We start from the raw sequence: 17,063 nt of genomic DNA, 5'->3' as shown, positions 1-17,063 counted from the left end.
TCAATCTGTTTGTGTGTTGGGACTTTCATCACGTCTCCATGTCACAGGATTATTGGGGTTTGTTGGAGTCAAGGCTGTCCAAAAAGGTTTTTATTTTATTTTATTTTTTTACACTTCAACAGAGCAGGAGCTGAAATCCCGGCCATCACGAGTTTCTTTGGCTCCTTACCTGAAATCAACGACTCTGTTTCGCTGTCGGTTTTCCCTGGCGGTTCACGGTCATCGACATTTACGGGGGAAAACCACTTAAGTCCATCTGCATTTTGTTAAGTGAGTGTTTGCTAAATGAGTAAAGTCCAAAAAGAGACTGAAAAGGAAGGCCTGTAGGGAGACATTTTAATATCCGATGGATTATATAAAGTTGTGTTGTAATAACAGGACAGTATTAAACATTGTTTTAACTCAAGACTCAAATATTTTACGTCGAACGAGAACTTCGTTTTCCCCCAGAAGGACGTTGATCTAATTACTCGCAGAGACAAAAGCGTTGGCATCGAACGAAGCTTCTCCCTCTTCAGGACGTTAGTTTTGTAAAGTCTCCAGACAAACAACAGAGCTAAACCCCCCTCCCCTCACAGATTCCCCACTCGTGTCCACGTTTTCATTTAACCCAACCAGACAGACGTCATTCAAAACCAATCTCGTTCCAGTGATCGAGCCACAAAGGCTCATGAGGAGAGAAAAAAGAGAAGAAGAAGAAGAAGAAAAAAAATATCCAAGCAGAAGCAAAGATTTCACTTGTGGAGGCCACGGCCGGCCCTCGAGCGCCAGGCGATGAATGCACCTTCAGTGATGTTCGGGCTTCGCAGGAATGTCATTAATTACATCTTGAGCTTCAGCTGAAGCCTAAAGGCTGGTGAAGTTCAACTCTACCCGCTTTTTCTTTTCACTACCAGCCTGCTGTTTTCGCTCATCCAGAGTTTCCATGGCTCATTTGTTAAAACGCTTTCAGTTTGGAAAAATGCTTCAACGAGTGATTCTTTGGTTAATTGACATTCCTTTGCAGATGCTTTCTTGCAGCATAATAGAATCATTTTGGATTTGCTTCGAAATGCAATAATAATTTTATTAAGTGAGAGTTTTGCGAAGAAAATGTTTTAAAACGTCTAGGCATTACAAACAAACAAAAAAAACTATATATCATAATTTATAAAAGTTTACATGGAATCAAAAAAAGCAGATGTACGTTTTTGTCATTCCAAATGTTACATTTTTAGATTTTTGTCATTAGAAATACAAACAAAAAAAACGTTTTTTTCTACAGCTTTGAAAAAACGTAGAAGAGATTAATAAAACTCTCTGAAATCAATCAATATTAAAATGGTTCTCACCACTTTATCATTAAAACTATACGCCTATAAAAATCTAGTTTTATTGCTTTTTCCAATCAATCTGAATGACGGCATCAGCTGAGATACGCTGCAATCGATTAAGCGTTCTTCTACTATAAATTTTTTTTTGTTATAAACACAGAAGGTACTCATCCTCCTCCTTGTCCTTCTTGTTCTTTTTGTGTCTCTGCTCCGTCTTCTCAGAACCTGCAGACGGTTGCTTGTACTGAGTCAGGTTCTGGTTCTGCTGCAGGTTTCCTCCTGTTAACGGAGAGTTTTTCCCTCCACTGTCGCTACATGCTTGTTTGGTGTGAGGGATTGCTGCAAAGTCGACAACGCAACTTTTCCGTTCTCGCTGGAGGTCAAAGACCTGAAGCAATCTGCTGGGTTTCATTAGATATGAAACTCTTTGAACCAATTTGAATAATAATCTGAGTTCAATGCAAATGCTTAATAACTAGGATCAATTGGAAAATATGTGCGACTGTGTTAAAATGACTTGTTTTGTAAAACTGAGATGACATTTGTTGACGAAATTTAAACAAACTGAATTGAATGCAATGCTAAATAAACATGAGAAAAAAATACATTTTGTATGGAAGCTACAAACGTTTTAGTCATGTAAAAATGTCGGCATGCTGAAGTCATCTTATCGTCGAGAAGTAAATGAATCTCCATTTTTAGAAAGTTTTTAGTCATAACTAAGATTTAACTGTAAAAAAAAAAATGAATTATTGGTGTAAAGTTTGTTCCTGGAGTCCTATAAACACCCAGATAAACTGCATTTACTTTTCAGTCTTTCACACTTTCAAATAAATGTTTTACAGAGATTTAAAAACAGTCGACTCTCTGCTATTCCCAATAGAAACCCAACTGTAAAGTGTAAATATGCAAATTGCATTTCCAAATCTTTCCCAGACCTGAGCTTGGCTGGTATCTGCTGGAAACTGTCATGATGTGTTTTTGTTTTGTTTTTCTTTAGTTCTGGTTTGAAGGAACTGGTTCACGTAGCTCACGTAGCACATACTCCTCAAACTGGTTAGTACTTTTTCTCTCATTCTTTCACAGTTGTTTCTCTTCTCCGGTACCTTTATTTTTTTCTTCCCCTGCGTATCGCCTCATTCCATCGGCCCTCCGACACACAGCTCTGTCTTCTTCCATCAGTGACTCCATCTGAGTCGCCCTGATCTTTTGCACACACACTGATCCCTGCAGGTACGACGGGGGGAAAAGACAGACGCCAGATTTCGCTCCTATTAATTCTAATTTTGGGGTCCTGAACGTCGCGCAATTGCTGAGGGTTTGAAAGTTGGCCAGAAAACACAAACGAACAAATGAAATGTTTTATAATCACCGCCTGGCTCTCGATCACGTTAGCAGCCTTTGTGACATCTGATCTCAATTATCACTGCAGGAAACTTTTCATAAACATTTACAGTTTCTGTTCGCCAGCTCTCCTCTGTCTGTCTCACGTCGGCTCGTCCGTTTTCGACTTGCTTCCGTCGGCTTGTCGTTCCTCTCATCTTATCAACAAATCAGCATCGCCGATAAGTGTAACAAAGCAGCTCTGATTGGAGCAGATAGCTGACGGCGCTCCGTCTTCTGACCCCGGAAAGAACATCAAATGACTTTTAGACGAGAGTTATGGTTCTCTTACAGGGAGCAAAGGGTCAGGCTGTGGGGCACACACACGCACCCCCCCCGCGCACACACACACACACACACTCTAGTACTTAGAGAAAGTGGTATGAGGAAGTTGTTTACCACAGAGTTAGTGAAGGGATGGCTGGATTATGTTCTGACAGCTGAGGTGCTGCTGCATCGGAGGCAGCTGTGCTTCATCACTGCTTTTCCTATCAGCGCCGGTTTGTTTTCTGAAGAAATGCAGCTTTGTGAGCAAAGATCAAAAGTCATTCATTAAGAACCTGAACGTTTTCTATACAGTTCATTATTTTGAAGCATCGAGGTTCTGTTGTCAGAAAACAGATTTTTTTTCTCCAATTCTGCAAACTGAGTTTAGATAAAGTCAGCTGAATGTTTTTTTTTGTAAATTCATAGTGAATGTACTTCACTGAGATGGGATTGTTGCTGTTACCTCTCTGTGTGTGTTTTGGATCATTTGCTGATAAATGTAATAACTACGTTTGATTCCTCTGTCTAACTGGAGTTAACGTCGGTGAGAAAAGCTTGTTTATGATCTTCTGCTTTGAATCATTGTGAACATAATATAATAAAAACAGGAGAAAAAAAACTTTTTTTCTCTGCCCATTTTGCTTCATATACATTTGGTAAATATCTACATTTATGTTTCTCTATGTTCAGCTATATCTCGCTATCTAAAAACAGGAAAGCTCAAATTGTATGTACAATTTAACTGATGTTCCACTTTCTGTTGCATTTGCATTAATTGGGTTCTGATCTCTATTTTAGCCTAACAGCTTTTTCAAAATATGAGAGATTATGAAATCTGATTAGATTAAAAATAACTCTGAACAACAACATTAATTGGATTATTTATTGGACTTATAACTACATAAATGCCCGTCCTAATTTCACAGAGAAGAAAATAAAAGCCGAAGTACGAAAAACAGTGAGAGAATCAGTACCCAAGTTTTCATGTGAGTTGACTCTGAATTCCTTATTTTAAATGTAGAAACGGATTTAGTTGTTAGATAATAGTTGCTTATTTAGTTGTTTTCAGGAAAACTGTGTTTCAGTTTAAACCAGCTGCATCAAGGTTGAATGAGGAAACCAGTGCTGAAAAAATGGACCAAATGGGACATAAATTTTGACATTTTAACGTCATATTTGAAGGAATATGTCACCGAATTTAAGTTTTCTCCGCCCACTCATAACTCACGAGACACATTTTTATCCTCTAAAATAAGTCTTGCAGCTGCAACTTGTAATATACTAACTGTTAGTGATATTTATTTTAATATTTTACATTTTTTTTAAAAATGTAAAAAGAAAATGTAAATTCAGTCCAGAGATTAGACTTTTATATAATGCTTAAAACATTTTTCAAATAGATAATATTTAAGTCCTTTAAGAGTTGGACTCGGTGTGTGTTCATATTTCATAAATTCAGTCATTCCTGCATTTCCTAAATACACATTTAGAACATCATCATGGCTGCATACATTCTTAATGTCAACACACTCTGTGACATCTCTGCACATCCAGGACAATCCCATTCTCATTCATCAAAAAGAAGTAATATCATTTGCAATAAATAGTCCCACAGAGGGAGCAGTTGCTTATTTTTACAGCTGCAAGAACCTTGTTTAAACACTGAGTTACTGCTGTGCTAAAAGCTCCCCAGGACAGGGTGTTTTTATATTTAGAGAGAGGAGAATTAACTCGTCCTGTCATGCAAAGAAAACAAGTGAATTGACTTCCTATTTCAACACCAACCGGGGATCGCTCAATCTCCTCAGGCCTCACACAGACACGGCGGGACTGGAGTTGACGGTGTTAGTGGTTTATCCCGCCTCTCTGGAAGGTCCTGAGGCCCGTTAATGCTAACGACACCAGGAAGCTGTCAAAATAAAATATAACGCAAAAATAAAAGCTAAACGTCTGGATACCGCCTCAGGGTACGACTTGTCGACAAAACGGGAGGAACTTCGCGTATTTTTTTTAAAGAGAGGAGAAAAAATATTTTTGTTCCATTTTTGTTTTAGAACAACACGGCGCAAAGGATCTGACGTCATTCCTGTTTTCCAACGTTACTTAAAGGAGCCAGGACTGTGTAATAAATGACATTTTTGCTCTTCTTGCTTTTCTAAAGTCGTTTTTTTACTCTAGACTTCGTCTTAGCAGCCTGCCCATTTTCAGAAGAATGTTTTCCTGGCCTGTGATTCATGTCAGCATAATGATGACTGATAGACTATAAATCAGGGGCTGGACCAATGCTTTGACTAATCATAATAGCAAAGGGGAAATTTTTTTAAGGAGGTTTTTAGAGACTTTGTGACCAGCAACAAGTGTGTGTTCTCAAACTGAGCAAGCTAGGCTGCTAGCTAACATTAGCGTGTTTGTTCTCTGCTTTAACACGACTTGCGGGTGATTTGGTTCATATTTCGGTGCAGCTACAATAATGTCTGGAAGCAGTATTTACAAAAAACACAACATAAAAAACCATTGTTTTTTTTTTTTTATTGCAATATTTCACTGGAGTCATGAAATGAACTCAGGAATCCAGGAGACGTCCCTGCAAACCGTATAAGTCGAACTCCGGTGACCTCAGACATTCTGCCCGCCATGAGGATGACTGATGGTCAGCAGGCAGCTGGAGGAGAGATCCTGAAGCAAGACAGGAGGAGCACCGTTCCAGAGATCAGACTGAGGGCAGGGCAGAGTAAGGAGGCGCTTCTGTCTTTCATGGAGGAGAGAGACATGAGAGACAGACAGACGTAACTCTGGATGCGGGGGATGTTAAACACCCGGCAAGGCCGCCTGCAGGTCGAGGTGACAGGCCGATCCACCGGAAGATAGAAACAGATTGACGAGGTCACTCAGAAGTTTTGAAGACCAAACAGTGAAAAGAAATTATTTTTAAAAAAACTTAAATTGGGACAGTTTTCATAGAAGGCCAAACAGTAGCAAGCTGCTCCACATCCAGAGCACTTGATCAAATAACCACTGGTAAGTGTGAGCATCTCTAGAATCGGCTGTTTTGACAGTTTTCCGGCCTGCAGGGTTGCAGGAGATGAAGCCGAGAAGGAAAGAAGACGCTTTGTCTTTGACAGATTACAGGACCTTTCCAAACAATTTGGAATCCGTCGTCCTCTGAGATGAAGAATGATTCACGAGAGTTAAACATTCAGCACAGCTACTTATCTTCTGAAGGCATTCATCACAAAGTCAGGCCACGAAATGCTCAGGAGAAACGGCACCAAACCCAAAGAGGCACGGCTTCTGCAGGCCTCATCACCCGGCAAGAAACACGTCTTCGAATGACCGATGAGTTTTTATCCCAAATGTTCAGCTGCAAGATAAAAACAGTAATTAACAAGGGTCCAAAAACGTACCTGGGATTCCGCCACATGCAACAAGTTTCTCAATCTCTCGTGTTTTTCTTCTGTCTGGTTAAAATGACGAGCTTTAATATTTTATAATAATTTTGTGTTTGTGGAAAGTGAATTAGAGAATGATCTTAAAATCCAAGCTATAAACCTCTGTGAGTCAACACACGTTTCCTCTCTCTTAGCCGTAGCTCCACCGTCTGTCAACGACGCCATAACCATCGATGTAAACCTCCGTCAGTGACCCACACACACTGGTTTTATGGGCAACCCTGACCACATTTAGCCGACCCGTCTGAAAATGTCATCCCCAATTTGTGGGCCTGCAGGTAGGAAAACAGCATGACCGTGTACCGTGTTCGTTTGATGGACATTATGAGCCACCAGAGGTCAATCCTCATAAATGCTGACCACAGAAAGGCATAAAATACAAGGTGAGAGGATGTAGCATAACATGTTTCTATGTCGTAAGATGCTGGCGGTGAATGTGTGCAGAGAAAGACAAAAACAAGCAGGAATTTAAAGGAACTAGGAAAACAAATAAGTAAAAAAAAATCTCATCCCTACATGTAAACAACTCTAGTTTCAGTGTTTTCCAGGCATGTAAAGTTATTTTATAACACAATCAAGAAACTATCAGCAACATAGTGTAGATGTATAAATCAAATATGACTTAAGAGAAATCTGACTGCAATTTAAAGCTTTGAAATTGGGCCACTGTCTTTTTAAGAAGCTCCTGTTCTTTTCGACAGTCAGCCTTCAGTACTTCAGCAAAACGACGTTCCTCCATCGAGTGTTTCACAGAGTTTTTGCCATATGAAAAAGATACTCATGTGAAATGAAAGGACTTCTCAAACAGGCACAACAGGATCAAGGTGACACTCCAGGTACATTGTTAACATTATAACATGACAAAACGCTCAGAAAAGTCTATTTTACATAATATTGCCCCTTTAAAATTCAGATCAGAATTTAATAGCGGCGTAAAAAAAAAAGCTAAATTGACTTGAAATCCTGTAAAGTATATAAAGTGGAATTATTCAGGAAGCTAACTCACAAACCTAAAGAGCAATTTTGAGTTTATTGAGTTGCTCTGTAATCTTTGGATACAGAGAAACCGAGCATGGGATTTGTTTTTAAATAGGGAGTTTGGAGGTTTTCTGAAGCAGGGCCGTGTTTTTACAGGACATCCATAAACCTCTGATGATCTCCCAGGCTCAGAGGTCGCCTGTAAAGTCCCATTTAAGAGCATCCAGGAATGCTCTTCACTCCTGCTCTCCAGGTAAATAGACACCGTGGAGGCCGACATGTTTACGAGACCCCCCAGAACCTACTCCTTAAAAAAAAAAAAAAAAGTCATCCCAGAGGACAGAGAGGATTCCTCTCCTGTCGATTTGAACGGGGGAATTTCAGACATTGGTGAACCAGAACAAGTGGGATCAATGGTTGTCTAAGCCGATCCACTGAGCTGGAGAGAAGGACGAAGAGTGGGGGGCTGTGGACGGAGCCGGGAAGACAGAGGGACCGAGGCTCTGTGTGTGTTTAAGTCCACACTTGGCTGCACGACTTTGTCAGCTTGTCAAGGGAGCGGTGAAAACGTCCTGCCAGTCAGAGACAGTCTGGCGTTCCCATTGTGTCGTTTTAATAAACAAAAAAACATATTCATGTTATCGCAGAGACAAAGACGAAACTCCATCTCTGTTCAATTGAGCATCTTATAAGAGAAAATAACACAATCCGTCGGTTTTGGTTGGGTTTACCTCTTTACACTTATATGTTAAGTATAATTTGCATGATAAGTGGCTGATTTACAATTATATGTCAACCAAAATTTACATGATGATTATTATTAATTGAATTGAACATGATTGTATATAATTACAAAAGGTGAAGTGAAACATATTTAAGTGTGATTTATTTGGATAGAGGAAGTCTTTTATTTTGAAGAATGCTTAACAGGATCTGGTTCTGTCTTTTGTCACTGTCTTGCTTCTGTTGATTTTAGTTGCTAGGTAACGAACAGCTGTTGCCGTTATCAGCATGGGCCGTTTTCTCCTCAATAAAAACTGAACAGAAATGTTCAGTAAAAGACATCCGAGCCCTGTCTTGATTGAAGAAGCTTTCTCTCCGTAACATAGGGACTTATAATATATATATATATATATATATATATATATATATATATATATATATATAGTGAAGATTCCTGCACACCTCAACATCCCGGAATAGCACAGTCTGACCCAAACTCTTGCCCGAGTTGTTCTTGAAATCTGCCTTTGAAATACAATCATGAAGCCCTTTTATACCCAAGACTCCTGAATGACGCAAGACAAGAACTTCTAAGTTTTGGACCTCAATAAAATGATGTATAAGTGCAGGGCTGGATCCTGTTGTTTCTTATGTTTCGTAAAATAGTCACAGCATTAAATTGTCTGCGAAAATGTATACAAATAAATATAATAAGTCACAGACTGTTCCTAGCACTGTGCAATTATTAATACATTAATAATCCTAATAAATTTCCGTAATTGTAATTAAAAATTATAGTGGAAAAAGGCTTCAGAACATTTATACCACAGCAGGTATGGAAAACCACAAAAAAAAAATTAAATCATATACAAATCCTTTAATCTCTTCATGTAAAATAAAAATTATAATGTTTTATTTAAATATTTATGCCAGCTTGAGTCATGCAGAGCTGAGCTGATCATTTCCATAGCAACGATCAGAAGCAAGGCGTTGCACCAGAAGTCCAGTGAGCTCACTGATGAGGTCATAGGTGACATTATGTACATCACAGTAGATCAAAGAAGTTCTAATGCTTGAATGCTGGAATCTCTAAGCATCAGTCAGGATCCAGACATTTCTACATTTCTTGGAGTTTCACAATTGTGTAAAGCAACAATGTTCAGTTTTGCGACAGCGCTTGTTCCCCTGATATTCCCGGTTGGTTGGGGCATCGGATATGCCGTGACGACTGGGATGAAGAAAGTGTGCGATCGTTTTTTTCCAGGTAAGGATGGCAACGAAGAAAACGATCAGAATGAAGAGGACGATCTGTTTTGGAATGGATTTCCATCCAATTCCAAAGAACGAACCGACCCGGCTGGGGAGGTTTGTTCGCTGGATGTTGGGACCTCGGACTCCATCTCGTCCTCTGAACGAGACAGTACAGAGGACGATGGTACTGTCTCTGGACAAACCGACCCGGCTGGGGAGGTTTGTTCAGAAACGATGGTACAGCGTGAGGGTGAGACTGCAGTCGCAGAAAAATCTAACCCGGCTGGGGAAGATTGGTCTGCGGCTGATCTCGCAGCCAAAGCTGTGGCTGAAGTGACAGCCAAAGCTTTGGTTTCGCTGGTCCCGTCCTTACAGGATAGTAGTCCTCTGAAGGCCACTTTCTCAGGGTCCTTTGAAATACAACGTTTCCCGGACGGGGATCGTTGTATTTCAGAACACAACAGAGTTGCTTGTTTGTCCGAAAAACCAGCTCTAAATGTAAATGTCTCTGTTGCTGTCGAGGTTTCCTGTTCCCCTGACGTTAATGCAGTGGATGGCGTTGGCTCAGATCTGCCAGATGTAGGGACGACATCTGCAGGACCAGGACAAGAGGAGGAGAACTTCAAGTTCTCCAATGAGCTCCAGAACAGCTGGGTGAACGCTGCCTTCCAGAGCGTCCTAAACTTGAGCGTCACCAAGCGGTGTCTCGCTCAGGAAAGGGTTTTTCTGGAGGCATCGTCCATCCCCTGCTGTGGGAGTCTCCTCCTCTCAGCTGTCCGCCAGCCCGGCAAGCATTTTAGTCAGGAAGACCTTTCCCCAGTTCTGATGGAGCTGAGGGAGAAGAAGCTGCCATCAGGCGGGGGAAAGGATTTCGACACAAAAAGTTTGCTGGAGTCTGTGCTGGTCTGGCTGGATTCGTTTGGTGGCGACACAGATAGAGAGTTGTATGACAACGACTCCTGCTCTAACTGTGGAGCCACTTCCCTCAGGCTCCTGAACAACGGCGCCCTCATTTCACTTCCACCAGTATTATTTTCAACCAGTATTTCTATACTGCTTGAATACTGGTTGGATTTGGCGTGCAAACGCCGTTGTTCAGGCTGCGGGTCACCCTGGCAGAAGAAACACTGTCTGACCGATAACAAGGTCCTGGTGTTTTTTCTGCATAGGTTTACCAGGGAATACCGAACAAAAGCCACTCAGACCATCGATGTGCCTGCAGAATGTGGGACGGAGACGTACCACCTGTCCTCCGTCATCTGTGGGGATCCAAAGCAGACAGACATTTACTGTTACTTAATGAAGGGAGAACGAACCGTGAAGGCAGACAACGAGCATGTCTTCACTGCAGACAGCGACTGCAGTGAAGACATGCTCAACAACGGTTTCATTTACATTTACGAAAAGAAGTGATCAGACACCAGAGGTTAGTTTCTCCAGCCCCTCCTCTGGAAGAAGACAAAGGGCCCTTTGGAAAGGAGCTACAAATATTAACATCGGAAGAAGAAAAGAATCCTAGAAGATCTAATTAGTAATCATTTTGAGCTGGAGAAATCTGACTGGGACCAAACATGTGTCTGATTTAAATTTATGGGACAAAATGTAAAAAGATTTGACAGGTTTCTCTCCGGGCACTCCGGCTTCCTGCCACAGTCTGAAATCTCCACTGAAATGATCCAGTAGGCCAGGGGTCACCAACTCCAGTCCTCAAGGGCTACCTACCATCCTGCAACCTTTAGATTCACCTCTGCTCCAAAATGTCTGAATTTCCTCACCAGCATTCATTCATCTCTGCAATAGGCTGGAAATGAGCAGCTTATTTGATCCAGGTGTGTTTGAGCAGAGACACATGTAAAAGTTGCAGGACGATAGATAGATAGATAGATAGATAGATAATAGATGTACACACACATTTTAAATGTTGCCCCCCCAGAGGTAGTCCTGGCCCCCCCAACTTTAAAAGTCTAGCTCCGCCACTGCCCTGCAGCAGAGGAGGACTGCTGCGATATTAGAAGAGCCGTAATGGATTTGTTATCTCCATGATCCATGCGCAATGCCGTGTGGGTCGGACTGGCTGTGACAAATGGCTTTTAAACTTTCAACTCCGAGTCATTTAGTACGCTAATCTGCGCTCTGCTCGTTTATCAGTCTCTCACCAAGGGCCTACGGTGAGCGCAGGGCTCCTACACAAGTCCGTGACTCGAGTTTCCAGAGTTCACTTTTAAAATATCAGATCATTATTAGCGCGGATGTTTCTGCAGAGGACAGACTTATGGTACAGGATCCACAAATCCCAGAAAGGGAAGAAAGAAGGATGGACGGACGGATGGACGGATGGACGGAAGGACGGAAGGAAGGAAGGTAATGGGGCGTACCAGATCATCACCAAGGTGAAAAGTATCCCAAATAGAAAACTATTTGAAAATTCAATTGGGCAACATTAGTCACCACTGAAAATCGAAAAAGAAATATGGTCACTAGGACACGAGCAACTTTTACTGCCCCGTAAAACGAGTTATTTCCCTCTGCTGCGCTTACAGCTGCTGAAGACGGCAGGAAACCCGATACGGAGATTAAAACAATGTCTGCTGTTATTCAGAAGGAGGCTCCTTACAGCCACCGCATTCCTGCGTCACGGATAAAGATCGGAGGCGACTCTTCACAAAGCCATAATGCACATTATTAAAAAAAAAAAACTGCCTGTCTGAGCTGAATCTTTTTTTTGTCATGGTGGGCTTTAACCTTCTGACCCACATGCAAATCAACAAGTCCGAAATAAAGGTAAGGGTTTTATTTCCTTGTAATAACAGAGAAGTAGTTCTCCTAGATCCTTCCAGGAGCGATTGAGTGGTGCGGAGGGAGCAGCGGGCAGGCAGACTTGCAGGTGATCCACACGAGAGGAGACAACAATGGAACAGATCCCGTAGGTGAATCCAGAAACTGATCTAGAAACGGAAACACAAGGACTTTAAAACCACTGGAAAAATATCGAAGAGACAGATCAAAAACTAGTACTGTGGACTACAGGAGAGGGCTAGAGAGACTACTGGTGCACGTTAATCATCCAGCACTGAGTGAAGGTTCTGCTGCTCCTTTATCCCCACCACTGATGGGGCTGATGAGATCCACCTGTGTAGGCTGCCCAGGTTCCTCACCAAGATCTTCGCTGGAAAAGATGCATCACTCACACTCAACACACACACACACACACACACAGGAACCCTGACATTTTTCTTATTATCATTTTTTCATTTTGACATACATTAACATAACAGGTCAAATTCCAACACATTATTTACCCGCACAAATCAGCACATCAGAAAACAGTAAAACAAAACAACATGAGATAAATACACCACAAATTGATTCAAATCTTTCCACGAGTATAAAAAAAAAACAGTTACACAAACCACTGAGCAGCGGCAGGTCTGTCATTGCAGAAATTTCAGTACAGGATTCTCAAACATATTGACTCTTATCTTCATTTTAATGTCTTTTGTCTTTTCAGATGCAGATCAAATATGGGCACGGAGTCTTTTCTTCCAAAATCTCAAAATCAACCTTTTAGTAATCGCCACACCAAACAAAACAGCCATTTTCTCACTTTTAGTGGCTACAAGGCACTGGAGGCCCTGATAATGGCAATAAGTGGCTTTGGGTCCCATTGTTTACCAAAAACTACTGAAAAAAAGTGAAAGATTTTCTTTCAAAATGAGTGAAGCTGAACACTTGACCGGAGCGAGTGCGTCAAATTACCAACAGCAGCCTGACAACGATTACAAATTGGAGACACAAAGAAAGAGCTCAGCTTCTCCCTCGACAAACTGAATCCTAACCGTACGTCAAAGTACGAACAAGAGCTGCGAGGCAACTGATGAACTACCAAGATTTGCAAGAGGGAACAAATCTTTCCCTCATTTTGCCGACATCTACACTCCTGTTTTTGGGGAATAACAGATGAAAGGATAAAATTCCTCCGCTTGCTTCGAATCACAAATGTTATCTTCTCCTACAATCTGCTCTTGGTTCAGGCAGCCTGCATGTTTTTCTTACAGAAAGAAAGATGTTGGAGCAGATGAGATCAAAAAGCACTGTTTGGGTAAAATCATTGTGTAAAAGTTGCATAAAATCACATTTCGATTCATATCTTGTTTGAGTTTTTACCACCACTTGTCCCTGCACAGATTGTGCTTTTAACGTTTGTCCCATTTTGGATCCCAGGTTGCTGATCCACATCAGCAGTGGCATCAATTTTGAGATGTTGATTTAATGTGGACGTTAAATCAACAGAACCACTGAGATCTGAAGTTTAGTAGATTGCACAGCACAGATAGAGAACATTACATCTGTCCTGATTTCTTGGGGTAATCCCAGATTTCCTTTTACCTCTGAACTTTGACCCCTTCCCATGCGGAGCGGCCACCGTGGCTCCGCAGCGCCACGGACAGCTGAGTGTATTTGTTGTTTCTGTGGGGTCAGAGGCCGAGTGCAGCCCACTCGATTTAAAACTCTCCCCTGCGCTGCCAATCACGTCCCGAGCCAATGACGCCGTCCCGTTATTTCCCAACTGGCACTCAAATTATTTTCAGCTTAACGTGCTTTTGGGAGCAGTAAATGGAGCGAGTGCGCTACGGAGGATGAAGTAATGCTGCGGCGCGATCAAGAAAAGGCTCTCGTGGGAATCGTAGGAAGTAACAACGGAGTCTGAGAATAGTCACTGAGATCCTGCATTTCGATTTAGAAACTGTTCAGTCAGAATTTTCATAAATATTGTGTTTGTCACATTTCTTCCCTGTAAGCCGGCAGATTCGGTTTGTTCCTGTGTGTCGAACTGTTGGTGCCGTTTATGTATTTTATTTTATTTTTTTATTTTACTTGATAAACCTACAAAAAGCAGCATATAACTGTGAAGTGGAAAGAAAAGGCCAGAGATTTACTTTATAAAACTCTCTTTTGCAGCAATAAGACATACATATTGGTGCATGTTTTTGCCAGTTCTGGAATTAAAAATGTCTCTAATTTATGGTAAAATACCGTAAATTAGAGGCAGTACTTTCTACAGTATTTTACCATAAATTAGATGTTTTTTATTGTTTTTTTTAACGGTGGAAATGAAAGATTTTACCTTTTCACTGCAAAAAAAGAAAAAAACAACAACATTCCAGCTTGCTCAAATAAGCTGGAGAGTCTCTTTTAAGCAACAGTTTTCCTGTCTTACCAAAGATTCTCCATTGGATTTGGGTCTGGACTTCGACTGAGCCATCATAAAAGTGTTTTGCAGAGTTTAAATCGGGCCACGTTCACATAAGACACATTCTTATCAGCTTCTCTTGTTAATATTTTCCTTCCCTGGCCTGTTGACGGCCAGGTGTTGGTAGCTTTACAGTCGTGTCATACTCTTTCCATTTTTAGGACGGAGCTCTGTTAGACGTTCAAAACTCTGGAAATTGCTTCATAATCTAATATTCCTTTAGGCTTCCCCACAGCCTGTCTGCTGCGCTCCCTGCTCCTCTGTTTTGTTCACTGAAGTTTGTTTACCAATTAGGTGACTCATAAAGTCAATGTGTATCTCTGGATTTTATTAAGGGGCCCTAGAGTAACAGGGATTGAAATCAAGTTGATGTCATCGTAACTCTTGGATCTCTCTGACAAACTCCATTCAGCAACACCCAAATGTAAAAACTCGTGGATCTTTTCCATCACGTTTCAATATTTCGAGCTTTTTTTTTTTTTTTTATTAATCCATTGCAAAGATCCCCCCCCAAAGAAACAGATTTGTAGTTTGAGTTTGTAAATGTGACAACATAGGGAAAAGTTCAAGAGGTCTGAATACTTTGGTAAGGCTACGTCCACCACACTGAAGCAATAATAAGTCTTGGGGGGAAACTCACAGGAGGTCTGTCTAAAAAGGATCAGCCAACATGAATTAGGCTCTAACCTAAAACACAGTATTAAGTTTCATTATAGCCATAGAGGAGCGTTGCTCTCTGTCCAGCATGTACGTACGGGAACCTGCTTGTGAACCTGCACAACTTTATCACCGCTACTAAAAGACAAGTGTCCTAATAAAACTCTGAGGATGCAGCTTTGTATGCATTAATATTGTAGCTTATTGAGAAGGCCTGCAAGAATATAATCTAATTCAAATCTGAGCCAAGTTCTCTCTTGTGTCCAGGCCAAAAGCTACGGTCGTAACGACTCGAAAAACATTTCATGCTGACTTTATTCCACTGAAAACACTCCCTCGGAAAAACCCGCTCTGCTTGGATTTAATCAAACCGAACAACGACAGACTTAACGAGCTAGAAGTGAGAAGAAAAAAGTCATTGACAGATTTAGATAGACTGTGAACTGATACTGTAATTGGGTACTAAGTGATCAGAAGGCAACGATCTGATTTGTGATAAAGTGTTTGAGAAACAGCCGTCAACTGGACGACAGCGGCCTGAACGGCGTCCAGGTCCGAGCCGAACGCTCACACCCAAACGTCGGGGGGCTGCTGGGTGTGTGTGGCTGAAGCTAATGTGTAAAAAAAAGAAAAAAAAAGGTGAACATTTTTGGTGTGTGTGTAGGTGTGTGTATTAGTTACATAGAGCATGTCATATGGAAATAATTGTCCCAGCTTGGATAATTTTCACTCCAGCAGGCAACAGTTTTGTCTATCAAGATTTATAACTTCTGACAGATGTCAAATAGATGCTATTAAGCTTCTTTTTTTTCCTTAAGTTTCTCACAGTAAAAAAATAAAACAACATTTATTTCAATTTTAGAGAAAAGACTACAGTCATTGAAATGACCATGAAAGCTACTGTCAAACATTTGCTGATACTGTATCTTAAAAACATTCTGTGTGGGTTTCACGGGTCGGTTTCATTTGTGAACTGAGGTTCTGTGAAGCTGTTATGAGTAATAGTAATAGTTCCCTTGCCTGTTCTAAGAAATCACATCAGAGAAATGCTGCATTAATCCATCTTATCAGTGGATGTTGGTGAATCAGCTGATCGGATCATTTTCAAACAATTATGACAACTGGAAAGAATGGATACATGTCAAATTTGATGCTGCTGCACATTTGATGCAAAAATCTAAAGTTTTCTCTGCTTGACAGCAATGAAGTCCATAGTTTAAATAATAAAATCCTAGCAGTGTTTCTTTTGAGGTGCGTGATGAACATTGTTTTGATATTGCATCAGGACATGTTAGGTTACTTTTCTGCTTATCTTCTTTTATTTTATTTTTTCTTTATTTAAGAAAATTTATGTTTTATCTCCTGACCAGTGCATTCCCACATTTGTTTGAAAATCATACTATAAATTGCACCCAGTGGTCAAAAAGGTTTTTGTTAATTTAAAAAAAAAAAAAAAAGAGAGGTTGTGCTGCCTTTCTGCTGGAGCCACTCCAAGAAATCACCATGCTGTGGTGAGTGAATCTTCATTATCGCAGACAGAGAACCTGCATAGCAAAGCAAATCTTATTACAGGGTCCTTGTTATGACATTTGAAAAGCGTTTTGGTCAATTCTGATGCATTTTAGTGATATGTGTTGCATCTCTTTATTGCAAGATTAACACTATCTGAATGTTTTGGCATGTCCAGAAAAATTTACGGCGACCTGGTGTTAGCTGGAGATCAGATTATGCAGGCTACTGTAGGAGAGGCATAGAAAGGCGATGATCTAATATTTTCCTTTTATTTTTAGC

At 40.9% G+C, this 17,063-nt stretch overlaps 1 protein-coding gene across 1 annotated transcript; it reads left to right on the top strand.

The window, feature by feature from the left end:
* The first annotated feature begins 8,546 nt into the window (after positions 1-8,546).
* LOC145551104 (uncharacterized) lies at positions 8,547-16,699 on the top strand. The gene is made up of 2 exons (XM_081605195.1): positions 8,547-11,725; positions 11,905-16,699. The coding sequence occupies exon 1, from the start codon at positions 9,191-9,193 to the stop codon at positions 10,775-10,777; it is 1,587 nt and encodes a 528-aa protein (XP_081461321.1). The 5' UTR covers positions 8,547-9,190; the 3' UTR covers positions 10,778-11,725; positions 11,905-16,699.
* The last annotated feature ends 364 nt before the right edge of the window (positions 16,700-17,063 follow it).

This window comes from Poecilia reticulata, chromosome 1 (assembly GCF_904066995.2).
Source record: "Poecilia reticulata chromosome 1, P_reticulata-male-v2, whole genome shotgun sequence".
NCBI classification, from domain to species: domain Eukaryota; kingdom Metazoa; phylum Chordata; class Actinopteri; order Cyprinodontiformes; family Poeciliidae; genus Poecilia; species Poecilia reticulata.
The sequence above is the reverse complement of the archived record's forward strand: the minus strand, read 5'-3'. Positions and strand labels throughout refer to the sequence as shown.